This window comes from Seriola dumerili, unplaced genomic scaffold, assembly GCF_002260705.1.
Source record: "Seriola dumerili isolate Sdu_G_001 unplaced genomic scaffold, Sdu_1.0 BDQW01000091.1, whole genome shotgun sequence".
In the NCBI taxonomy this organism is placed as follows: Eukaryota; Metazoa; Chordata; class Actinopteri; order Carangiformes; family Carangidae; genus Seriola; species Seriola dumerili.
The window spans coordinates 2,198,479-2,225,372 of record NW_019174346.1 but is presented as its reverse complement, the minus strand read 5'-3'; the positions used below and the strand labels follow the sequence as shown (position 1 = coordinate 2,225,372).

At 39.3% G+C, this 26,894-nt stretch overlaps 3 protein-coding genes across 3 annotated transcripts; 1 reads left to right on the top strand and 2 right to left on the bottom strand.

Moving 5' to 3' along the window:
* Positions 1-11,823: 11,823 nt before the first annotated feature.
* gng3 (G protein subunit gamma 3) lies at positions 11,824-17,227 on the top strand. Its single transcript, XM_022745772.1, has 3 exons — positions 11,824-12,011; positions 12,877-12,976; positions 14,386-17,227. The coding sequence occupies exons 2-3, from the start codon at positions 12,878-12,880 to the stop codon at positions 14,512-14,514; spliced, it is 228 nt and encodes a 75-aa protein (XP_022601493.1). The 5' UTR covers positions 11,824-12,011; position 12,877; the 3' UTR covers positions 14,515-17,227.
* Positions 17,228-17,237: 10 nt separating this feature from the next.
* LOC111222174 (barrier-to-autointegration factor) lies at positions 17,238-20,949 on the bottom strand. Its single transcript, XM_022745771.1, has 3 exons — positions 20,848-20,949; positions 18,841-19,005; positions 17,238-18,386 (listed from the first exon to the last, which is right to left on the bottom strand). The coding sequence occupies exons 2-3, from the start codon at positions 18,964-18,966 to the stop codon at positions 18,240-18,242; spliced, it is 273 nt and encodes a 90-aa protein (XP_022601492.1). The 5' UTR covers positions 18,967-19,005; positions 20,848-20,949; the 3' UTR covers positions 17,238-18,239.
* An 830-nt stretch (positions 20,950-21,779) lies between these two features.
* prdx5 (peroxiredoxin 5) lies at positions 21,780-25,721 on the bottom strand. Its single transcript, XM_022745926.1, has 6 exons — positions 25,355-25,721; positions 24,038-24,172; positions 23,812-23,943; positions 22,749-22,787; positions 22,600-22,664; positions 21,780-22,146 (listed from the first exon to the last, which is right to left on the bottom strand). Exons 1-6 carry the CDS (start codon positions 25,448-25,450, stop codon positions 22,041-22,043), a joined length of 573 nt encoding a protein of 190 aa, XP_022601647.1. The 5' UTR covers positions 25,451-25,721; the 3' UTR covers positions 21,780-22,040.
* Between the last annotated feature and the right edge of the window lie 1,173 nt (positions 25,722-26,894).

The window sequence follows — 26,894 nt, the reverse complement described above, 5'->3', positions numbered from 1 at the left end:
TGACTCCTCGCATCCTGATGCCTAAACTTAACGGTGTGGAGACGCAGGTGTGAGAAAGGACAGGGGTTTAGGAGCAGGTCGGGTTAACGCAGGTGAGAGATTAAAGTGGCATTAATGAGCGTTAAAGAAGTGCAGCACATTTTAGAAGAGAGATGAGAAAACGTTAGTGCACTTTTAACGCTGTGAGACGAGACAAAAGACCGGATGGTTGTTTAAGTAGTAACGCGATCATCATCCAGTAAACTGTTTATAAGATAATGTGCCAATATTTTGTACAGATCTATATCTGACTTCTCTTTCTCTGATGCCTCTTCCTTTTTGTTCCCATCATTTACAGTCACAGCCACACACAGTAATACGGCTGCCGTTAGCCACAAACACAGACGTGGAAAGGGTTCACAGGCGACGTCTCACTTCGCCCACAGCACCACTGTGATGTCTCCACCACATGTAGCAACACACAGGTCACAACAACGCACTTTACTTCCCATCCATGTCTTCAGTTTGTTTCGTTATCACCAACTGAAATGTCACGAGGACGAGAAGATATTTGACGCACAGACCTCCGTCACTGTTTCTGGTCAATATCATCATGTCTGTTTCCTGTTTGAAAAACTGTGCAGTGCAGCAGCGTGGAAAACAAGCAGCTGGTGGAAATGTGTTGGGATGGTTTTATTTCAGGTTCATACGCTGAAATAAGATCATTATAAACACATTCAGAACTGAGCTGATTTATTTTATACTCACTCTGATTTACAGTATATTTCAGCGGAGGTGTGGGCTGGCAGGTGTGTCCTGCTGTTATAATGTGCTTTAAAACAACAGACCTTCTCCAACTGTGCTCTATTCTTCCACCGTTAATTCATGACTGATGATTATTTTTATTCTTTTGTGTTCAGCATGAAAACTATTGTTTGAAATGAAATAGCACATGGAAGTTAATTAATTAGTTGCGCAGAGGCGACATCTAACGACTACTGAACCGGTCTGGTCAGGAACATGTAGCCAAACTATTTCTTTTGTGTTATGGTGGAAAAACTCTGAAAGTTTTTATTTTTTAACTTCTGTTGTTTTCTCGACTTTGGAAAATGTATTTTTTTCATGGCTGACACCGTCAAACCTAAATCATGGATTCTCTTAAAGACAAATCGACTTTATATTTTATTATTTTGACGCCTTTGTGCAGGAATCAGAAAACGTCATTTCTTTTTAGAGATGGTGTCTTAGCTGACGTCTGTGTTGTTTCTCCCTGACTGTTGTTTTGCCTTATTCTCCTTCCTGAACTTCTTACTGTGTCTATCATGACTATGCATTATTTTTTTATTGTGAAGGATTTGGTTTGATTAGAGAAGGTTCCTTGATTCACTGTGAACTTTTCCTCTGTATTGTTACGGTTCAATCCTGAATCCCGTACACATTAACAACAAATACTCACATTACAAAACAGCTACAAAATCTAACTCTCCACAGGAGATACAGATATATTCATACATTAATTACAACAAAGTCAGAGCAGATTGACTTCTGCTCTCGTGAAACAATGAGACACAAACGGACAGTCTCGTAGCTTCCATATAATATCAATTCATTCATTTTATGGGAAGAATAAGTGAGTCGTGGAAAACTAATCTGGTAGCTGAGGATGAGAATTATTTTGCACATTTTCTAAACTGATGCCATACACATTCTTTGATCGCATGCTGTTAATATATACAGTAACTCAACATTTGCAAAAAAAATCTAATTTTTTTTAAGCATCAATTGTTAAATGGTATCAAATACTTAGGTACAGAAACATTAAATTCCTTTATGCCAGTGTGTGGAGAGAGAGGAGGCACTTCTGGATAATTAAACAGGTTACAATGGAATCGTATCTTGTGTGCTTAAAAACTGAATCAAAATCAGTGTGTGTGAGTGAATATAAACTTGAGGTAAGAGTTCACAAACTTTGTTAATATTTTCTCCATTATTATTATTATTTTAGTGATATTTATATAAATTGCAGTGTCCCCTTTTTCCATATTTGAGCCTGTGATTAACAACATGCCCTGCTACAGTTTTCTAAAACCAGAATGCCTTCAGTTTCGCCTGCTGTCATTTGGTTCTCCGCTGTGCTCATGACTTTGTAAGACGATCCTGAATTTTGCTTGTTGGATTTATTTTCTGGCTAAGTGACTTTGATAAAGGCTATATATTTTTCTACAGTCAAACTGCTTCATCATGTCGGGTGTACACACGTATCTGTGTATTTACAGGTTTTTTTTGTTTTTTTTTTTACATGAATCTTTCTTTTATACGAACGGCCGTTTGAAACAGAATGAAACTTCCAGCTCTGCAGTGGCGACGTGGATCTTCAGCTGTGCTTTGCGTTGCGTTGCAGTGTCACACTGTTATCAGACCTCAGTAAACGTGGGTCAACACACCGTGTTCCTGTTTTTACCTCTCGCCTGTGTTTCAGCTGGGGAGACGTTAACCAAACATGCCGCTGACTCCTGCAGTGTCTCCGGCTCAGCTCACTGTAGGTGTGGTGTGAACCTTGGAAGAGGGCCTGTTGCTTTCGCTCCTTGATTTTTATACAGACTTTATATGCAAAATGGCCGTGGAAGCAATTTCTTTAACTCCGCCCTGTTCGGACTTTGCTGTGCAGCTGAGTCGATGCTGACCTCAGACGTCTGTACTCGAGAGACACGACGAAGGGAACTGAACATTTTCTCTTTCATTCATATGAACTGAAGGGCCAGAGTCTCTGTGAGTGTCAGTGTGTGTAAAAATCTTCTGTTGGTGTTTTGCACTGGAGAAGAGGAGCGTTGTTACTGTGTGTATGATAACTTTTTGAGAACGTTGTATATCTGTGCGTTGCTTATTTGTGGGAACTGAATTATTCCTGTTTGTATTTTATTGCTCACTTTTAAACGTTGTGTTATTTCCTGTACCAAATATTCAATTTAAGGATTCATGATGATGATGATAATGATGAGAGGATTCAAGAAAAAAGCAGATCACCTCCTTCTTTTTCTAATGGGGGTAAGAACTCTTCAGGTATGACTATCATAGTAATGCTGTGCTGTTTCACCCCGCTGCCCCCGCCCCCTCCAGAGACCCAAAAACTCATGTTATCTAAACCTGTGATTCTCTGCAGTCGCCCCCTCCCTTTTCATAATGGATTGTTTCTCTTAAGCAAATGTAATATTTTCATATTGTAGTAACTGCTCCTTGTATTTAGACAAAGTTTTTACCTTCATGTACTGACTATACTCTTCATGATTCTTCGAGGTGCACTGTGACTAATACGATGCTGCTATATCACAAGGACTTTTATTTTGTACGTCACGTTTTGCAGATCAGAGTATCGCTAAAGGTGACCGGTACAAAGCGGGCTCGGACACAGAAGCCGTGCTGACGTTGTTCTGATTCAGTCCAGGCTTCGCCGCGCTGCCTCAGTGCAGTGTGTTAACCTCAGAGCGACTGTGTGCTCAGCGTTAGGACGTGTAGCTGCTCCTGTTGGTCTTCCTTAGGAGCACGATGGACAGAGAGTGACATGTAGCAGTAAGGTGTTTTTTAAAAACCTCCTCTCATTGGTCACTGTGGTTAAATACACAATACAATACAAATACTGTGATGTTGCTTTTTCTGCAACAGTGTTCGTTTTGTTTTTCTTTTCAGTGACAGAATATGTGAAAAATGAACAAATATTTGATCTGACGTCAGTCCAGATATCGTCAGCATTTATCAGAAAAAATGATCAAATGACTTAAAAACTGTCGAGTTAAAACTTAAATCCTGCAACTGAAATGTTAACGAGACAACGTGCATGTGTGTGTGTGCCGCGGTGATGACGTGTGCAGTATGTTCACATTTACTTTTATTTTTTAATCTGAGTGAAATGAAACTCAATGAATCAATGAAAAAGACTTAAAAAAATTTTGGAATAATTCTAATTCCTTTTTAGCCGTGCTAGCGACACGGATCAGTGTCAGTCAGTCGGTCCAGACTCAAGTAGCATGACAGCTCTTGGATGGATTGTCTTTAGTTCAGACAGTCATGGTCCCCAGAGGACAAATCCTCCGAGTCCGCTGTCCGACTGTCCCTCACTATTCCTGTAGCTCCACCATGAGGCCAAAATGGTTTATTTATTGAGAAATCTCAACTTTTGGATAAATTCCCAATAAATTTGGTCCAGACATTCATGGTCCCCAGAGGATGATCATACTTTGGTTCATGACCAAATACCTGCAAAACTAAAGTCAGAAACTACAAGCCTCAGCTGTACTTTGAGTTAAGTGCTAATTTGCAAATGTTAGCATGCTAACACGGTAAACAAAGATGTTACACATATACCAGCTAAACATGCTAGCATTATCACTGTGAGCATGCTGACATTAGCATTTAGCCCAAAGCACTGCTGTGTTTAAGCTGCTAGCATGGCTCTGGTCTCCTGTGTTAGACTTAAACACGTCTCAAAAATGTAGAAAACCTGCATCACAGAGACGTTTGGCCAGTGAAATCTGCTGCATATTCACATCAGTGTGAAACAATCTGCTAATTCTAACATACGTTCACCGCCTCCGTGTTTCAGTTGCAAGATTTCAGTTGATTTTAGCTCCGTGGGATAAAACTGTCTGTCGTGATTGTTGTTTTGTTTTTCAACCTGCCAGAAGAACTTCTTTGACGTGACTGAATAAATTGTTCTGTTTAAATTCAGTAGCATCTATATACACTGTATGTAGCTGATCTCATGCTATAATGTGACGTCAAGTTAATTGGTTGACAAAGTGAATACTGAACAAAAATAATGCCTATAATGACACATGTTATAAACCCACATCCAGAGGATAGAGAAGGATGAATTATGGGCCTTTTGCCTTGTATATGTTGCTTTGCCTGAAGTCAAAGCTTATAAAAAACTGCACTTAGAGTATGTTTGGTTTAATTTGTCTCCTTATACAGCTAAATATATTCGTAGCGTAAATGGGCTTTGGGGCTTATAAACTCTGAGTGTAGATCTCAGTCCAAAAAAATGCATCTGTAAATCATCTTGTAGCACAAAATAATATGCAAAAAGTCAAGTGGAGTTTTACTGAAATACTCTCCAGAGAATCTGTAGCTAGCAAGTCAGCCAGTGTCCAGACTACTATCTCCAGTAAACACGGGCCTTCCACGGACGGAGGATGTTTGAGGTTCACAAGGAAACCTGAGCAGAAGGTTTTGGCGGCAGCAGCATCGACGCTGTGGGAGCTACAAGGATGCGGATGAGAAGAAAAGCGATGTGTGTGGACATTGATCATCAGTTTAGATGCAACTATACTTTGCTGGCGTGACGTCAAACTCCCATCCAGGCAGAGCAGTTGTGCAATACATATGCACAGCAGCTGCATAAAGAGGTTTGACGAAGGAGGTGTTTATTCTGCGGACAGTCGCTGCTCAGCGTGAGTGACACGCTCAGCTCACACATGTGTTCCTCTTCCATTCCTGACATGTCTGATTAGCAGCAGCTCTGATTAATCTGGTTCCTGTGTTGGTGACATGACTGACGATTTCCCATCCAGTGATTTAACTGCTGTGTCGTCTTCTCTTTTGTTGGTTATAGCTGAATATGATAATGTTACTATACTAGCATCCTAAAGTGTGCGGTACAAACCTGATGGCTGGATTGTGAAGTTGTTCTCCATATTCATTTCTAGTAAACGCACTGGAACTGGCTCTTTTAATAAAAAAAAACAACTGAGAAGTAATGATTTGTGGGAGCATCTGTTGTTTTAATTAGTTGTGATGTTTTTGTGTGAGTGCGCTGACAGCTCCAGTCAACGCCGCGCTGTGATAGGCTGGAGCTCGCTCTGCGGACTGATCCCCGGCACTCTCTCACTGAAGTCACTGGTGTGTATTTGGAAAGTATTGAGCAGTTTCATTACCGTCGATACGAACGGCCGATTGTGATTGACGATTCAGATGATCACCCCACCCAGATCTGCTGCGCTCATCGTTACATAAGAGCTGGTTTGGGATTCACAGCCGCGTGGTGGAGCGCCCGGGGGGGAGGGGAGGGGGGGTCGATCAGAGAGAGAGGTTAAAACAAATTCAGTATCCGCCTGGCAATAACCACCACTGCAAATAAACAGCAAGAGCGGAGCTGCACGGACTGTGGTTCACTGTCAGGACCCGGTCTGTGATTCATGATGACGCTCATGACGTCTCTTACCTCAAAATCTGTCAAAGTTTTAACTTAAATCTATTTTCTCATTTTTGACATGACAGTGTCTCCGCGTTGTTCAAGACTGAAATATCAGCACAGACGTTCACGGTCCTCAGAGGATAAATCTTCCTGACTTTTTCATGAGCTTCATATTTGTGGTTGTGAGTGAAATATCTCAACAACCATCAGATGGATTTCCATGACATTTGGAGCAGACATTCATGTTCCCCTCAGGATGAACTGCAACAACTACTCGCTGTTCATCTAGAGCCATCATCAGATCAATAATTTAGTTTGTGCAACACTAAAATCCTGAAACCATGAAACCAGACATGATCGGGAAACGTTTCTATTCCTCCGCGCCAGCGACCGTCAGAGAAGGAGCCATATTGTTTTCATGTTGTCGGTATGTACGTCCCATCCTCATGGACATGATATCTCTGTAACGCCTTGATGGAACTTCTTTAAATTTGGCACAAACATTCTCTAGGACTCGAGGACAAACTAATTAGACTTTGGTGGCTAAAGGTCAAGGTCACTGTGACCTCACAAAACATGATTTTGGCCTTGTGACACAATATCTAGAGAACTCCTCAAGGGAATCCCTTCAGATATGGCACAAATGTTCGCCTGGACACAAGGATGGTGACCAGACTTTGGGGGTCAAAGGTCAAGGGCATGGTGACCATACAAAACACAGTTTTGGTCTCGTGAAAGCAATATCTCAGTAACATCTTGACAGAACTTCTACATATCCGGTACAAACCTTCACTTGAACTCAAGGACAAACTGATTAGATTTTGGTGGTCAAAGGTCATTGTGACCTCACAAAACACGGTTTTGGCCATTACTCAAGACTTCACAGCAATTATGACAAACTTTCACACAAATGTTTCATATTTCCTGTGACTCTGGATTAACAGGGATGTGGAGGAGGGATACGACCGTGAGGAGGTGATAATAGTTTATAAATATATCTACAAAGTCACAAAATATTCAAGAACATATCTGCAAACTGCAGCAATGACATTTCCTCCAAAACATACTGAACTAGACAAAACCATGTAGTAATATATAGGAAACAATCTGTCAGCTACAATCTGATTCTGAAATAATTCATATAGAGTTAATGCAACAAGAGCTGGAGATTATCCTGGATGATTCTATAGTAGGACTGCACGATATGCAAAAAAATCATATTGATTAATATGATCAGATATTGTGATCAGTTGGAATTATAGTTTTTTGTGAATTTTCACTGAAAAAACGAATAAAAATGATGATGATGTGATTTTTGCTCACTTTGTTTGTTTTGTACCAAACAAACATGTTCCTTTATGTCTGGAGAAAATGATTTGTGTCTCTGTAGCACCACAACGCTGATGGTGCCAACACTCGACAATAATGTGACACAAAACTGCAGCTCCTGAGATTTGGATATTTGCATTTGGCCATATGTGATTTCAATTATATTTCGATTAATTGTGCAGCTCTATTCCATAGTAATGTTTTGTCGGCATGCATCAGCATCACAGCTGTTAGCACATCTGCTGTCACTTCCTGCAGTGTTCAGTCTCTGGTGTAACTCATTGATTCACTGCTTTGCATTGATGAAGAAGAAATCACAAACCACCATCATCAGTCCACTGGACAATCACAATGCAGCTCATCAGTCACCGCTGCATGATCGCCTGCAACACGTCACCCAGCGCTTATTACAGCGGCTGTTTGACTGCGGTTGAATGTTCATTCTGGAGAATATTTACAGCAGATCTGTTATGAAGCCTCCAGTCATCAGACATTAACGATGCATCTTCAATATCAATATGACTGATGTTGCTGAGCTGGAAACACGTCCAGCATTTCAGTGTCTGTTAACCATCGGGTCCCATCATGGAATCAATGGCCCAAATGGTTTAAAATGAAAATCTTTTACCAACATTGTTTCGATATTTATTGACATCAACCTCGAGGCAGTGAACTGCATTATCTGCTGCATGCAAGTTTTATCTGACACAGCAGTTTGTCTGAGAGAGCAGAGATTATCTGACGGACGAGTGAGACACAGGTAGATGACAAGAAGCTTTCATCCATTTACGCAGACGATCAAACTTTCCAGTGACTAAGATTTACCTAATTATGAATCTGTGTTTGTGTCACACGCTGAAACGGATCTTTTTAATCGTGTGTGTGAGACATCAGCGGAGAACAGTCGGCTGTTGTTTCTCAGCTTTGAGTTTTCCAGACTTGAAGGCCCCACTGAGCCTCTGCACTAATTAATTTCGGCTTAATTAAGGATGATTCATTAAGTAAAATTATATTTAACAATCAAGTTAATTAATTGTAATATTTATAGTATAATAGATGATTAAACATACAACTGAGTTAATAATTGAAATTCAATTTATGTTCTTTGCTTGAGACGTTGCTGGATTCATGAGGCATTGATCAGTTTTATATTGAAAACATTTAAAGTTGACTTTTCTTAAATCTATGTGATTTATCATTCTACACATTTCACCTGTGCATTACCTTACCTCTGCAACTGCAACACTGACATTACAGCAGCATATTTTAAATGACTTGCAGGACGGCATGCACCCACACTAATTACAACAGAGTATAACCTGCAGAGATGAAAGAGGAGCTCTTGGGGACCATCTGCTGAGTATTTTAGACGCAGCCCTTGCAGTCATGTATTGGTTTGTACCTGCTGTCACTGTTTTTCAGAGTTTGTGCCAGAAAAAAAAAAAAACCTTAAACCTTAAATTACAAGCAACGCTGCCAAGTTCCTGCTGTATTAAAATGTGGCTTTATACCTCAAATGTGTTGCCTCAAACCAGTTTTCATTTTATTACTGTAGATCCGCCCGCTCAGCAGAAAAGACCTGACACAAACTTCTCCTCAAAACAGTCTTTCTGGGAGACATGTTTGTTTTTCTTCGTGCTCTCGCCTCGTTTTGAAACTCAGATATAGTGATGTATATATTAATATTGTAATTCAAATCAGTATTACAGTACATAAACCGTTAATACGTGCTTTACAACACATTGTTGGAAGTCAAAGTAAGGTCGTTTTAATTGGCTATTAATGTATTTGTCAGCAACTGTAACTGTGATGAAGCATTTTTATGATCGTCTATTATGATTTGTCTCCAGTAGTTTCATACATGTGTGAATAATCAAAGTTTAAGAGACTTACAATTTGAGTCACCTGGTTTTTAAAGTGTGTTACGACACATTTATTAGCTGTTTATAGACACGTGCAGGTTCACATCTGTTTACATCTGTTAGTGTGAAACTTAATTCTTGACCAAACTCCAATAACTCGTTTCAGCTGTTTCAACTGTAACAAAGGAGCAAAGTCCATCCACTTCGGGAGGACAGTGTGTTGTGGTTGAAAGCACTGGAAAAAGCTACCAAGTGGACCTTGGGTTAAGATTTTGAGACGGTTTACACGTGTTTATTTACAATGATATTTACTGTATTATTAAGGTTAAAGCTGCCAAACATTTCGCCATCATAGAAATGATCGAGACATTTCACCTCTGACAATAAAATCATCTTCATAAAGAGGTTCACTTGAATCACATGGTTTTCAATTACCTTCCTTACATTTCTATAAACTGTCCTGTCACGTGTTTCTGTCTGCTGCTTCTGTTAACCAAGTTATTTTAAGAATTTGGATAAATGAATAAATATTTGCCTTAAAATGAGCTGAGTTCAAACATCTTGTGACTGGTTCATTATGGGTGGGCTTGTTGTCATTAGTGTCGTCACACGTCATGATGATGATGATGATGCAGCCAAACCTGCCTGCATCATCCAGCAGATGGAGTCCTTCAACTGTAGCCGAAGGTTTACATCCAGCCGTCCTCGAGGTTCGTCAGCAGCTCCTCACTCAAATCAGTCATTACAGGCAAAAAAAAAAAAAAATGCAGCTCTTTGCTCTGTGATGTTTAAAGCACACTGCAAAAGTTCATGTTCATCACCATCTTGGTCTTGCACAGAAAAAATAAAGCTCCATACATTAACAGCCTCAGTGTGCTTCCACTTTTAATACATCCACCTTGGGACACTTTCTGTCCATCTGCAGTGGTTATTTTGTTAATCTGAAATAAAGTGTTTATGGTGCATTTAAGAAACACTACACAATCTGAAATCTGACATATTTCAGCCCTTTTTTCTCAACATGATTACTGTGAATTGTTCTGTGTGAGAGCTGAGAGGCTCCATTGTTGGTGGCGTGCATATTATGACACCCTTGATTTGATTGTACATTGTTTTTCCTAAATTTACAATTTACTAGAGTACAGTCCTTTCATCTGCACTTTTGACATGTTTTTGTGTCTGCTTTTTCTTTTCTTTTTTTTTACTTGAATTTACTGTTTTCCATTAACTTAACATTCAGTTTGGAGTAATTAAAGTCACAATATAAACAATAGCTTCTGTTCACAATATTAGGATAATGGATACCACTGACAGCTGGTCAGCATTAACAAACAAACAGCCTAAATAAAGTTCATATTGTTCAGTGAACTCACCAGACACCACGTCATGTTTTTAGTAAACTATTCTTGTTATTTGTTATTAACTATTATAAACTTAACACCAAACACAAAGCTACAATTGTCATTCAAACATTTTAAGTCATTATATGTTGTTTTGTTATTATTATTATTATTATTATTGTTTACCCAGTGAGGGAATTAAATATATTACGGCAAGCGCGAAGGACTATTTAGCTGGAACGCGAAACTGCCTCCTTGCTACCAGAAATAGTAAAACTGTAAGATTAGTCGCCGCTGAAGAAGAGAAGAGAGAGACGTCAGCGTAGCGCCATTATAGCCGCGGAGACACTAGCTTAGCAAAAATGGCGTCGGTTAGTTTTCGATACGTTAACTGCTTGTGCCGGTTACGAGACTGTGTACTGTCATTTCACAGGATAGTGAGGCATTCATCTGATTTAGTGCGATTTATTTTCCGCAATATAATCTTTATTGAGCAGTTAATGCTTACAAAGAGTTGGTGTTGGTTCAAACAGCGTTACGACCAAGACGAAGGCGTTATGCTGTTGTGACCGCGGCGCTAAAGGAGCTCTTCCCTCCACAGGGTGTTTGGTCTGAGCGTCGTATAACTGACAAAAATACATCCACTCTGACATTTCAGTTTCTTTGAATTCACATAGGAAAGAAATGAGAGATTCCTATCGTGTGTAGCTCATACATATTCATTCATACATGTAAAAACCAGCAGAGATTTCCCAATTTAAACTGTGATGTAAACCATTAAACCAGACTGCAGCAGTCCCCATAGCAACAGAGGAGAGGGTGGGCATCACCAACGGCACAGAGCCACACAGTGATTCAGGCTTCTGGAGTTCACATCCCAATATGTGTATTGTCTTTTACCAGTAAAACCTGAAACCACACACCACATAGACCATCCAGCTTCATGTCAGAGAAACCTGAGAGATTCTAGTTGGCCCCAATTTCCTATGAGCAGATTTGGTACAATCCACCCTCATAAGAAAACCTTCACCAATGGCCGCCCCCTCCCTCCGTCTGGCAGGTACCACTCACTGCTGAGGGGGTGATCCTATCCATCTACCACAAATCTAGTGCTCATTGTGGCAGAATTGCAGTGCATTGGACTGTACAGAGCAGGGTACCATCCAGGCTGTTGTCTGTGAGGGGTGGGGTCCGGCTACACTGACACCACCAGATATAAGCTCACAGAGGGACACAGAGAGGCAGAAAAAAGGGGAGAAAACAGAGAGAGAAGAGGGGGGAAGATTGCACCTGAAGAGGAATATAATACGGGTAAGGAGAAAAGGGGGTGGATGGAGGGAGAAGGAAAAAGACAATGGGGAAAGGTCCAGAACGGTTCAAATAGATTCGCTCCTTTGCTGCTTTGCTTTTTTTCCCTGTTGAAAATCCATCTGGCTTGATTTATTTTCCATGTGTGGCACATTTTTTTCAGTTATATGCATGTTTACTCATCATGTCATCAATGTCCGTGCGGCTGCAGTGCTTATTTCACTCTACATTTGACATCTCTGTGGTTATTCTTGCTCGTAGTGGGAGAATCTGTGGGCCATGGTTCAATAAATCTGACCATTTGGTCCAATTTACATGTTTCTTTTTTAAATAAATCTGTGTTTTTGCTCCCATGTATGATGACATAATGTAGCAGCTGTGCCAATATGACACACTATTGACTGATATTTATACTTGATTATTGGAGACTGTCTGGCTTCATGCTGGCTTTGCAACCAAACCTGCCAAATATATACATGAGCAATAAAATACTGTAACTTTTGAGCATAGCTTTGATCATATATTACATAATAGAGCTACATGAGGGATTGTCTTAAGAGTTAACACATATAGTTCATTTGATCAGACACCTAGAATGGAGTAGCCTATTGAAAAGCTAATTTTGCTATCAGTGAACATGGGTGCATGAACAGGAAATAAACATTTAAGTGATGAGTTATTTCAACCTATAAACCATCATTTTCTCTTTTAGAAATACATTCGAAGTGAATTGTAGTATTTCTAGGGCAAAGAGCAGTGGATCAATTATCCACGGGCAAGCAAGATTATAAAGAGAAAACAAAGAACTAATGGAGAAATGTGTTTCCTTCGAGTTCAAATCCATAAATGTTGTTGTGTTTGTGGCCAGGATGAAAGGAGACACCCCAGTGAACAGCACCATGAGTGTCGGCCAAGCCAGGAAACTGGTGGAGCAACTGAAGATCGAGGCAAGTTTCTGCAGGATAAAGGTAAGACAAGCTCAACGCCTCCGATTCAGATGTAAATCATGATAGTGCAACGCTACAAAGCACATGCAGGTTAAAACAGTGAAGTAATAACATTTTCAAAGGACAGGACAGAAGAAACGCTCATAGTTCACATCGGTTTGCAGACGTAGAGAAGCACCAGTGACCTTCTCAGATGAACTTTAAGTAAATGCTTCCCACTGGAAAGTTTCCAAATGGTATTGGTTTCTCTCATGTTCCTGATGGCATCAAAAACACCTTGCAGAGGCACCGTGCCTCTTTGTAAAGAACAGTTCATCAGTACAGAGATGAAGCAGAGGGCATATCCTCTGATGGGGATCACATTATGTTTCTAGAGACAGTTTTCAGCTGTTGTCACATTTTACCTTCATGGTTTGCAGGGTGAGAGGTTTGAACCAGAACAAGCTTGTTTGAATGAACCAGACGCTCAGCAGTCAGAAAAAGGCACAAGACTCTGCTCTGACTCTAGCACCAGACTTGTTATACGTTCTGTATTTTACCTGTAAAGTCACTTTAAAATCATTTTACTTTCCACTCTGAGTCAGTTTTCTACTGTTTTTGTCCTCATGTTGTGTTACTCCTGTGTATCATGATACCTTTGCAGCCACAGACAATCTTTCTTCAAATGGATCAATAATTTTCATCCTCTCATCTTGTTTTTTTCTGTGTATTATTTATGGCAGTACATCAGTCTAGACACATTGAAATTGATCGCCATGCCACATTTAATTCTGAATGCAACTTTTTTTTAAATTTGAGCCATGTCACTGAAACACACCTAAATTTTCAGACTTAGGGTTAAAACACAAGAACGTTTGTGTAAAATGAAGTGGTGAGGGCTCTTAAATGGAGACTTTCATTAGTATGAAGTATTATACACAGGTGTCAGACCGAGACACAGGAATGAACATGTGCTCAAAAAAACATATTCAAAAGAAAACTGATGGAATCAAATGGGTAATAACATCCATCCTTACTAGAGCTGAGACAGTGCGCTAATGGGCTTCATGAGGGTGTGAGCCTGTGTAACATGGGTACATGTTGATCATTTAAATGATCAACTCGTCCCTCCAGCGCAGCCACACCTGAGATTGTGACTAAAATGATCTCAGCCAGAGATATCAGAGATCTACTTCAGAATACAAAGACAACCAAGATGAAGTTTTTCAATCTGTAAAAATCACTGAGATTATTCTTGTTAAAAGGAGGGAAACTGTTTGCTTTTAAAAGTGGAGGAGGTTATTTCCTGAGGTCTCTAAATGCATCTCAACCTCTGACCTGAGACTGATCAATCAAAGGATGAACTGGCTTCGGTTTAATGGTTGAAGACAGTCTGATCTAATGTAATCGTGTTCATGAACTGCTCTAAATCCGGTCATCCTCTCCTCCAGGTATCAAAGGCAGCAGCCGACCTGATGGCGTACTGCGACGCACACGCCTGTGACGACCCCCTGATCACCCCCGTGCCCACCTCAGAGAACCCTTTCAGGGAGAAGAAATTCTTCTGCGCTCTGCTTTGAGACAAATCAGGGATTGTTGTGATTAAAAGTACAACTGTACAGTATGTACATGTATGTACAGTGTGTACACGTACTTCCAATTGAAATAAGACATCAATGTACTATAGTAACCTTGCATAAAACCTGCCGATGTACAGTACATAATCAACGACTTAATGTCTTGAACTAAATTCTTTAACTGCTAACATCTGTCCCAATGTTAGAGGGGAAGAACAAAAATATCATGGGAATCTGAAACCTAAACGCTCAATCAACAGAGTGAGGGTTATTACGACCAAGACCCAAAAACCAGACTAGTAGTCTGAAGAAATTTTAGAAACAGAATCACCTGGTTGAAAACATGTACATCTCATGCTCATATATATATATATATATATATATATATATACATATATATATAATACAGGTAACTGCCAAAAAGGTCTTTCTGAGCATCACCTGTCTTCACAGGCTCCTCCAGTCATAGGGATCCTGCAGCTTCTGGATCATTTAACTGGGACACTAAATTCCCACATTAGGTCTATGGATTATGGTGGTGCTACATGTGTCAGATGCTGCTCTGATAGGTCAGGGCTGCAACTTCTCCCCATTATAAACTCCACATCTACATTTGAGATCTGGCAACTGAGAAAAAGACAAGCCTATGTTAGGTAATTAAGTATGACATTTAACATAGATGACACCGTTTCCATTTGGTGATGCAGGTAATAACATCCATCCTCCATCAGAACAGAGATGCTTTACTTACGAGTATACAGAATGTTTTCTCCATTAACATTTAGCGCTGCATCTCATATATTATCAATATATTTTTTATATTTTTTCCCTCTGTTTTGGCAGTTACTTGTATCTAACAAGGACAACTATTTATGAGTGGATTATAACCATATAATGTCTTTCTTTCAAGGTTTTATTAAGACTTTAGCATTTTGCTCATTTCTATACTGTTGCTGTAGTGTGGATGTGGAAGTGTGTGTGTGTGCATAGGTGCTACTGTGAAACTTAAGCAACAACTCTGAGCATCTGATCACTGTCATATCAAGATTTTATAGTTCAATAGCACACAGGCCCAAATTAAAAAAAAAAAATAAAAAAAAACATTCCAGGGGTTATGGTAATATAATTTACAATCTAAGCCACTGAAGCAAAATCAGCTATTCAGTTATTGTGATTGTTACATGAACAGTTTTCTATTTCTTTAAGGCAAAAAATAAAAAAAGTAGTCATATTGTACCTTTACAGACAGGTGTACATCATCATTCTGAACTGAGCAGGTCAGAGCTTCTCCAGAGCAGAGGGGCGTGTCAGGGGTTTCCAGAAAAATCGGAGTCTCTACTTACTCATGAAATGAGGGCAGATGAGAATGACCTGGGATTTTCCATTTTAGTTAAAGGTTTCACTTTCTCTGTGGTTATTTCTCCATCTACAGCACAAGCAACTGTTCAGTTCTGTTCGATCATATCCACAAAAATAAAAAAAAAAAAAAGGAAACTGCTCTTCTTCTAGCATCTTCGACATGATGAAACTTTTGGGAGCACCTGCTCTGGACCATTTTAGAAATGAACTTATGTGTTTTCAAAGTCTTGCAAATATCAAATTTGGAGCTTTGGCGAAAACGTAACCATGGAATATCAAGCATTGAAATAAAACCTCCTGTCATCAAAGGTTTTCTTGTATTTGTGATTTTATTTGATAAAAATTGAATCTATAATGAACATAAAAAACATGCCCCAGTCTGAAACTTGACTTTTATTTTTTAATAATAAGAGCAATATAATTTCACAGCCAAATACAGTGTTTTAAAAGGCAGCTGCTACACAACGGTTACATCTTCATTTAGCTGGTGACCGGTGGGTGCAAGCATTAATCTATGAGTGGAAGATTATGTGATACGGCCTAGTCATGCACTACTGTCGAGGTTATAGTTCATCTGACTGAATAACATGTTAAAATGAGCATTAAGGCATCGTATGTTTAGATATACAGTCAAAGACAATATCAAGCTCAGCTGTAAAGACCTGACAGTCTGTGTAGGTGATATTCTGTCTTCATCTAAAGCCACTGCAAACTCAGATCAGTGATTTACCTTTTTGTTGTTTAGATGTAAATCACTCAGCTCTTATTTCTACATACCAGAACAGAAAGGTTTTGCGTCACTCTTTGAATTGCAGGATACTAGAACGTTTTCTATTGGAGCTTATCATACATTCGATCATACGACAACAGCATCTAAGCACAGCATTAATGGACAAACAGGGTGCTGATTCAATATCAGTTATTGGATTGGATTAGGATGGCATCCATGATTCTGTTAAATCAACAGAATCCATGATTTCCACACATTATGGTAGACATTTAATCACAACCAGTCGCACCAGTCTGGATGTCTGTTATACTCGACCCTGTAGCACTTCAGGCAGATACATCCTCTGTTTACTGCTAACAAAATTATCACCACTGTCAAACTAAATTATTAGACTGGTAAGTTCTTCACTGTAAAGGCTGAAGTCTCACCAGCAACAGACTGAGACCTTGTTGACTGTTTTGAGTTTGTTGCAACAACATCTTTATTTATATACATTTCCATCTCCAGGGTCAAACCATCTTTGAGTGGACTACATGTGGGAGTCTGGTCATTTAGCTTCTTTATTAGCAGGAATTAAAGTTAAAATGGCAAAATGTTTATTTAAAAAAAAAAAAAAAATCAAAGTTTCTGCAAAGACCAGTGTCACCAGTTCTTGAGGTTTACTTTTTGTGTGTCACATAAATCAGTCACATTCAATGCAATGAAATACACTTCAAACCAACAATCCACCTCTTCAATCACTTAAACATTTTTAGGTGGATTTAAGAGTATATGATACCAAACTGTGATAGTATGTGCTTTTTAAAAAATACAGCTCATAGCAACTTTTCAAAGGCTTTAAAAACAGCTGAACGAGGCAAAGGCCAAGAATTGAAGGGGAGTACAAATTTTGGCCTGGACAATGCTGGTAAATCACCACATTACACAGAAGAAAAATATGTGGTGAACTGAAACAGATCAATAGTTTTTCTGAAGGTATCATGTTCAAACAAAGAACAAACTGGCAACGTTGAGCTTCAAAAGTGATCTCAGTAAATTATCATAAATTTAAAACTCAACAGAAAGTACAAGCAGCATTACAAAGACCTTGGACAGAATGAATGTTATGAACATAAGCAGCTCTGGTATGGAGCAGACATTTTGATTTGTCAAACACAGTTGCAATAACATTAATAAAGCCTACATTTAGGTTTCCCAAAATGTCCCTGACTCAATAATAAACCTAAATGGAGAGAAATCATCAATAATGTCATTAGTTATGCTTTTAGTACAATGACAAGTCAAAATGTCTGCAGGACAAATGGCTGCTGACAGACAGGAGACGCATCGGGATGACAGAACTGTCACCTTTTGTGATTCTCCACCCGACTTCCTAATTTAACGTGAACTTGAAGAAAGAAGCTGCCGAGCTGCATGTCACAGACCATGAGGAGGCCGTGTGTCAGTTGTATTTGGGGGTTTGCAGGATTTCAGAAATACAATTACGTCTTTCAGTATAATTTAAAAACAAGTTGACTTTAATAAACCTCAGTGTGTACAGTGTCACTTCATAGATATGGTGTGGCTGAATTGAGTCAAGATCACTGACGAGGTAACGTACAGTTTCAACTTGAGAAGTAGAAAACATTGACTGAATGCTTTATAGGAAGGCATCACACCATTCTTTAAGACAGCCAAAGCAATCACCTTGTTGTTTGGAATTTGCCCCGCAAGTGTCCTTCAGCCAGTCCCGGAAAAGCTCCTCGTCTTTCTTTAGCACTAGAAACTGCCCGAGGACAACGTACGCCTGAGGAGGTATAGATCAACACACAATGAAAAATCTAATTAAGATCGAAAGCCAAGTGTTAAAGGACTTCACACATCAATGGCCCTGATGTCAAGCAGCTGATGTTTTAATTAGAACTTGAAAAACAACACAGGTGAGTATTTCTTTAGAGCTCAACACTGATCACTGCATGAATAGATTGGTATGTGGAAAAGGGAAGGTCCAACAACTTACAGTCCAGTGAGAATACACCTTAAGACACCTCTCACACAGATTTGTTTCACTATCACTGTGGGGACACTAGTTGACATAATGCATTCCCTAACCTAAACCTGTTAATCCAGTTCAACTTTGATTTCAACCTTACCACAAGTATGATAACCTGGCTAAGGTGTTAACATAAAAGTCATACACTGGTTCATTTTCTTGTCTAGCCTTATATTTGCCTTTAAAAAAAAGAAATCAAGTATGTCACCTTGTCGAAACCTTTCTCCTCTAGTCTTTTGCCAAGGACCTCTCCAATGCCTGCAAGAGCCATCACAGGCTTCTCACCCATGGGCTCGGCCACAAAGTCTTTATGTTTTTGGGATGTCGACGACATGGCTGCTTTGTAGGCTGTCACAGATCACCAACAACTGAGCTGCAACACAAAGACCACAAAATTAAAATACAGTAAAATTTTTAAATGCTTTCAACATTGTGTTTTTCCCTATTTTATGTGTGTGTATTTTTTTTTATTGGACATTAGGGACATAAATATGGGTTTCAGCCACTGACTCTTCGCTTTCAATTGGGGGTATTTTCATCTACATCAGATGAACAATGCAGCAGTTGTAGCTGTTTTTACAGTCACTGGATGCATTCACATAAACGAGGAAAAGGAACTAGGAAAACAGATCATATCTTCCCCACAGTAGCTTCTCTGCATTGGCTCCGAATAAAATCCAGGATAGAGTTTAAAATCCTTCTCTTCACCTACAAAATCACTAACGGTCATATTTAAAAGAACTCATAGTTCCCTATTATCCCAGAAGAACACTCAGCTCTCTAAACGCAGGTCTACTGTGGTTCCTAGAGTTCCTAAAACTAGAATGGGAGGTAGAGCCTCCAGCTATCAGGCTCCTCTACTGTGGAACCAGCTCCCAAGCTGGTTTCAGTAGTCAGACATCCTCACTACATTTAAGATCAGGCTTAACACTGTCCTCATTGATACGGCTTATAGTTAAGAATGGCTCAGATGAGTCCTGAACCAACCTTTAATTATGCTGCTATAGGCCTAGATTTCTAGGGGTACTCCATTGATGCACTGAGCTCTTCCTTTTTCTGTCTCTCTGCTTGATTCATTTTTATCATACTACCTAATGCCAGTAACTTTTCTATAACTTTTTCTCTCTCTCTCTCCTTTAGTTTATACTTCTCTTAGCACCATTAAACATATGGATATTGCTATTATCATTTTCAATCAACAGTATATACCGCTGTTTCCGTTTTTTTTTTTTTACCATCAATGAATTACAAAAGTGTACAATAATCTACAGATATCGGTGCACACTTAACATCTTCCTCGGCGAATGTCTGTCAAAAAGTCTTAACTACATATGTCTTGATAGATAGATAGATAGATAGATGTGCAGGTGATTACGGAGTGGTTGGTGGATTTGAATTTGATTTGTGAGGGAGTGGCTGGTACTCCAGCTAAAATCCAGTTTCTCTTTGAGGTTGAAAGTCCCTTCAACCTCAGTCACTTTCATTTTAACCACAGGAACAAAAGCATCGAAAAACATCCACTATTTCTTTGTACTGTACTGTACAATTTTATTGTTCAGGATACACTGTGTCTACTGAATGATGAGGCTAAGCTACAGTTGAATAATATATATAGAGATAGATTTTATTGGTATCCAACGGTTAATGTTATCAATGTGTTAACCAACCTGAAAGCCGTAAGCGAGCGGGCACAGCTCAATGCTTCACTGATATGGTATTTATATAATGTTAATATTTGCCTATTATCAAAATATTTCCACACCTACACCCACCGCATTAGACAGTCCTGTCTGTTTACACTCGTTGGGATATTAACTAGTCATTATTAATGCGGTACGCTCCCAGTATTGAATTACGCGCGCAATACATTCCAGTGCTAGCAGCTTTTAGCAACGAGCTAACGTCCACTAGCATCAAACTGCGTAAACGTGTTTCCCTGCGAGACTTTTTCACTACGGGGTTCACTGTTTTAACACATCACTTATTCCTAAAATATTACTCGCCGAAGTCAGTCTGAAAGTCTGACAGTCTGAAATCAGCGCTATGAAGAAAGGAAAGTAGAGGTTCAATATTTAGGCGCCTTCTATTCAACTTAAAGCTAATGTGGCTTCAACGTTAGCAAGCTAATCATTCTTAAAATGTAGTACTAGTTATCGTCTCACGCTACGCTTTGCTCACAGTATATTTTATCTACTTACACTGCGTGTTAACTTACATTTTGATGTCTTATCCAGGGCGAGTATTACCGTAGTTAGCTCGAGAGTTGCCGTGTAGTTTCTGTTTGTGTCCAGGCACCGGCGCCGACCACAATGCAATGTGCCTGCCTCCTGCGTCCTTACGTCATGACGTATTCCGTCGTTTTTTTTCCCCCGATTGTGGACCAACAGGATAAACAAACCAGCTCGTGTAACAAGCAGTAACTTTACAACTGCCCGCAACGCATGATTTTCTCTGATAATGCCAATAAACTAGTACTGGTCCAGCTTCATGTCATGAATTTGTTACACATACAACAGCTACATAACCCTGCCTAACGGCTTCCAATTCATATTGCCGACTTTAGGAAGCTCAGTATCAATAAGAGCCCACGTTTGCATGTGAGAAGGTTAGCATCATAAACAATTTTAAAGGGCGTATTCTTCACATAGCTTTCCTTGCCACAGACCTATCACATGTCCACATAGATCAGTGTCATTCACATAAATACAATTAACTAAATTCTTATGAAAATTAAAATCGCATCAAAAAATAGCCTTCTAAAGTTAAGTAATACTGCAAATGAGTCAACATACATTTCATCAAATGTGTAATGCCAAACTTCAAAATGCCTTATCATGCGTTGACAGTTAAAAATAATTGCAATAATGTACTTCTTAAAATGGAGTTTAAATTAAATCTTAAAATTGATTAAACTCAGTTATTTCAATATTGTTCATATTAAGTCAATACAGTGAGCTCATCTGTTCCATTAAACTTTAGTCCATTTTCAGATGGCCAATGTTGAGCACTGTGGTTGTTGTACTTTTGATTTTATATTCTATGCATTCTTATTTCAGGTTAAAAAGTCTTTTTTGTACTGTAATTCACAACATGAAAAAAATATGAACCTGGGCAAATGACACTATGAGCCACACAGGAAAACCTTAGTTATTGCTTTCAGGGATGATTTTATTTACTCACAAATAACAGTACACAGAGGTTGGTGCAAGTTCCTTTAGAGTGCCGTTCATGTCATAGTTGTGCGCATTAATTACCTTCCAGCTGTGTTTTATGACACTAGCATCTACATGACACTTGCATCCATCTTTGGGAAAAGGAGGAAGCGTGAAGGAGTCGGGACCGGGTGTGTTAGTGCAACTTTTACAATAACTCGGGTTTGCAGTTGGGTTTGTTCAGCTCTGAATAAGCCTACAGCTCAGACAGAATATTGGAGGCCAGGCTGCAGGTCAGACCGGTGCCATCAGGCTCCACGTTGATCTTCTTCACAACTCCATCTTCCACCAACATAGAATATCTGAAATAGAGGATGAAGTAAACACAGACTTTTAACTATGAACTTCAAACGTAACGGTAAAAGCCAGACTGACTCAGATGTGCAACTGCTTCAGACTGATGGAATAAAAGACTTTTTTGTGTATTATGATTCTGACTCCAATTAAGTAATCACCTTAAAGAAAAAGTTAAACCAGAATTTAAATAATAATTAATAATAACTACAACAAACTCAATTTATAGATATGATATGCATGAAATATGAAAACATTTCTTTTTGGCTAGAAACTTGACTGTAAACATGCCATGAAATCTAATGTGGTCTGTATGTGGTGGTCTTAGTTTTACTCTACTGATATTATCATTGACCCATGACCCACTCAAATAAAATGGTGGACAGTCCACTATCATAGTAAATTTTCAGTTCAATTGACACATGCTACTACAAAACTGAAATAGGCAAAACAATCATTACCTCTTAGATCGCTTATTCCCAAGTACCTGCACAATCTGATCACTGTCAAGTAACAGGTCAACTGCCTGTGAAGCAGAGAAAGACTCATGAGTACAAAGTCATAATACTTTAAATAGGACTTTAACATATCACCAGACATTTAGTTTTACCTTTGTAAATGCTCCAGTAGGATCAGCCAGCATTCGAACCTGCAGAAGAAAAGAGCAAAAGCTCATTCCTAAGATCTGAGCTATCATTGTGAATTTCATGTACAGTGCATTCAGGAAGTATTCAGACCTTTTTTCACATTTTGTTGTTAAAGAGTCCTTGAGGTGCTTTTTTGCAAACTCCAAGCAGCTTTCATGTGTCTTCAAGTGAGGAGAGGCTTCAGTCTGGTCACTCTGCCATGAAGCTCAGATCAGTGTTCTGCAGTGATGCTTGTCCTTCTGGAAGTTTCTCCTATCTCGACATAGGATCTCTGGAGCTCAGCCAGAGTGACCATTGGGTTCCTCGCCACCTCTGCTAGCAATAGACTTTATATAGACAAGTGTGTGTCTTTTCAAGTCATGTCCAGTCTATTGAGTTTACCACAGGTGGCCTCCAGTAAAGGTGGAGAAACATCTCAAAGATGACTAAGAGAAATCTGAGGCACCTGAGCTAAATTTCAAGAGTCAAAGCAAAGAGTCTGAAAACTGATGTCAATGTGACATTTCAGTTTATTTCTTTGTAATAAATTTGCAAAAATGTTGTTTTCATTTTATCATTATGGGGTACTAAGTTTAGATTGAAGGGGAAAAAATGAATTTAAACGATTTTAGCATGAGACTGCAACATAACAAAAAGTGAAATAAGTGAAGGGGTCTGAATACTTTCTGAATGCACTGTTCTTTAACATCCCAGACTGACATCACAAGACACAAAGATAATATCAGTGAAATTAAGAGTATAATAGTAAATTGTAATTCTAAAATACTTCTATTGTGCACACAGCCCAGTACACTGTGATAATGTTCAGCAGATTGCTGGGACTACACACTGAGGAAATGGAAACTCCCAATTTATTTTCCACAAACAAAATGTCTGACAGGAATTGTCCACAGCTCTTTAACATCTAAGATGGGTGAGCAACAGTATTATTATCATCCTTTGATTGATGACACTATGCCATCAGATGTTCTTTCACAGTTAGACTTTGCACAGAAATTGCTCACACACAAAAACTGTAGTCCATACCTTCCCATCGGCTCCGTGCTCCTTTCCCCACGCAGCCATGACGAACGCATCATTGACAGAAACACATGCCACCTCCTGTATACCTTTACTCTTCAAGTCCGCAGCCTGCTGCACAAAACCTGGGAGGTGAGTCTGAAAGAAACAAGAGACATATACTGTATGGTCATCTGATACAAAGATCACCGTGCCTCAAACATGACAAGCAGAGTTAACAGTGCGGACTCACCTTGGAACAACCAGGTGTAAACGCTCCAGGTACAGCAAAGAGGACTCCTTTCTTCCCCTTAAAGAGCTGATCCATTGCCACTTTATTTCCTGGCTCCCCCTCCTGGACCTCGACTGCGGGGAGCTGTTCACCAACCTGGTGGAGATCCAGATGACAATACATTAATAAGTAGAACTGCTTTTTCTGATTACTACAGCTAACGATACCAATGTTTTTGTCCCTTTAGGACACTGAAAGCTTTCCTCACTGGCAGAATGTGTTTAAGACATGCTGGTAATGGCTTCTTAAATGATGCTTACTCTGCATGTTCACAACAATACTGTTATTGTGCACTTCAACTGGGACAGTCTGTGTGCAGCATTAAGCTCTGCAGAAAACTTGGCAACGTTTTCTTATGTACTGTCATACAAACCCTTGAGTGCACAGTAAAGATATGAACAACACATATGTGAAAAGAAGAAGAACATTTTTTAATTTCACATTTTCTTTTTTAAAATAGTCTCCAGTGAGAGGTCTCATAATGCTCAGATTAGAGCCTGGTGGTGTAGCACACAATGAAGAGATAATCACTTAATCTGAACAGGGTTGATATTTGTGGGGCCGTCGCCACTGGAGGGCGACACATCAACACACACAGATGTAGGTTTCTAGTTAAAATGGCCGAATACCTCAACTACATTTAAGAGTGACAATGACGGATTAATAAATAACACATTTATCACGTTCAAGAAACCACTAATAAATACATATTAAACGTTCACCATGTTATACCCTTGGAGATATTTTACTAAACTAATATGTGAGCGGCTGCACACACACGCTTTCATGTCACTCAGTTCCTTTGTTAACTGAATAATAAAGTTATCCTTACAAAAGCTTTATTACATGAAACGCTGTATTATGACAGACACGCGATAACAACTTTAATATTGCCCACACAGGCCTTTCAGAAGGGTTTAAGATCAGTTAAGCTCCTGTGTTTGACAGTCAGTGGACCAGCTCGTCTACAATTACTGTAATCATTGACACTTTGTTACATGCTCAAATCAGGTCCTGCAGGTGTTGAGAAAGCTGCAGTTAAAGCGGCGACAGGACGGTCACGAGAAACAAATGAATGTCCTGCTAACGGCTGTCATGGCGACAGTTAGCACGGGGGGCTACAGAGAGACAGACCAGCGATATAACTGCGTAGTTTAGCTACTTTGCGGTAAAAAAAAAAATAATAATAATAATAAAAATACAACAACACCTTCACGTCTTGGCCATTAGACATGTAGCACTTGGAGCTAACGGTTGCTAAACACCTGAAAGTCTTACCTTAATTGGCATCTTGGCGACAGAAGAGACGTGTAGCAGCCTCACGCTCTGGACGACACGGGTGCTTTTGGTGAGAGAGGCTGTAACGGAAAGCATTTTAGCTCGCTATTTAACGTGCTAGCGGTGGGTACAATCTTACGGTAGGTTTGTGGGACGTGGGGCGGCGAGTCGCGTTTCTGCTCTTCCTCTCTCTCTTTCTCTCTCCCTGTCACACACACACACCTCACCCTGACTTTGCGTTTTTGTCACTCCAACTTACTACAGTCACCTGCAGTGCTGTCCCACATCGAATTTGGCTGTTGGGACTTAACCTAGCGTCCAGATTTGGGCCTGCTAAATCTTTTTATTTACTGCGCCATCTGCTAGCTAGAAGCTTCATGTCTGATGTGTTTGTTGGACTGATAACTTTGTGCACTGAGGCTAAACCGTTTAACATTACATGGAAAACTGCAGATGGTACGACGAAGTGTTAGGGCCACACTGAGGATAAAAAAAGAAATCTGAAATGTCAAGAATAAAGTCACAATATTACGGGATTAAAGTCGTAATATTATGAGAATAAAAATGTAAAATTTCGAGAAAGAAAAAACATTTTATTACAAGCAACCAAACAGGTGAAAAGACAGTCAGTGGCAGCTGCTGTTTGTCTAACAACAGAATAGACTCAGTTTCCTCACAATCTTTTCAATGTCCTGATGCTGAAAGATGAAGGTTCTCCTTATTTGTGAAACCTGCTAAAGTAGAACCTCACAGGATGCTCCACGTTCCTCATTTCAAAGCTTCTGATATTTCCCCTTGAAAGCAGAACCTGGAATTACAACTTTATTCTCATAAAATTATGACCTTTTTTCCTTGTAAAATTACAACTTTAACTTGTAAAATTATGACCTTTTTTTAAATTACAACTTTTATTCTATCTATCTATTCTATCGTCAGACTAGTGCGGACTAGAGAGACCAATACATGATGAACTGATGAAGCCGCTTGGATAAGAGGCGAAACGTCTTCCACAGACAAATACAAGTCCAGTTGCCTTCGATTTAATTTAAGAGAGAGAACTTTTATTCTCATATTATGACTTTTTTCTTGTATTAAAAAAAAATACAACTTTATTCTCATAATATAAATGCCTTTTTTTTCTTGTAAAATTACCACTTTATTCTCATAATATTCTTTTCGCTGAATTTTTTTTTTTTTTTCCTCAATAAGGCATGAGTGTGTCATAACATGGAGACATGCGGCCTGGTTGAAAAAAAACCAGCACAGACATGCAAATATCCGTCCATAAATCTGGCAAAGTAAACCTGCATTGTGGACATGTAAAATAGGTTACATCATTAGCTGTAACAGTTAGTGCTAATTATAAACCACGCTCATTCCGAGTCTATTCAATACCCTAACTTAAGCACACTCATTTGCAATCCTAAAGAGGCTGGGCTGGATAATCTTGCCCTTCAGAGTAAAGCTTCTAATGCTGTTTCACAAAACTGACACCTGCAGACAAAGGTGATGGTACACAAACACACAGAGGCAAACTGTT

Excerpts from the sequence above, each read along its gene's own strand:
- LOC111222174 (XM_022745771.1), bottom strand. The coding sequence starts at position 18,966 with ATGTCGTCGACATCCCAAAAACATAAAGACTTTGTGGCCGAGCCCATG. Across the intron at positions 18,387-18,840 it reads AGGAGAAAGGTTTCGACAAG|GCGTACGTTGTCCTCGGGCA; the intron begins GTGACATACTTG and ends ATACCTCCTCAG.
- gng3 (XM_022745772.1), top strand. The coding sequence starts at position 12,878 with ATGAAAGGAGACACCCCAGTGAACAGCACCATGAGTGTCGGCCAAGCC. Across the intron at positions 12,977-14,385 it reads CAAGTTTCTGCAGGATAAAG|GTATCAAAGGCAGCAGCCGA; the intron begins GTAAGACAAGCT and ends CCTCTCCTCCAG.
- prdx5 (XM_022745926.1), bottom strand. The coding sequence starts at position 25,450 with ATGCTTTCCGTTACAGCCTCTCTCACCAAAAGCACCCGTGTCGTCCAG. Across the intron at positions 23,944-24,037 it reads TTACACCTGGTTGTTCCAAG|ACTCACCTCCCAGGTTTTGT; the intron begins GTGAGTCCGCAC and ends TGTTTCTTTCAG. Across the intron at positions 22,147-22,599 it reads GGGAATAAGCGATCTAAGAG|ATATTCTATGTTGGTGGAAG; the intron begins GTAATGATTGTT and ends CCTCTATTTCAG.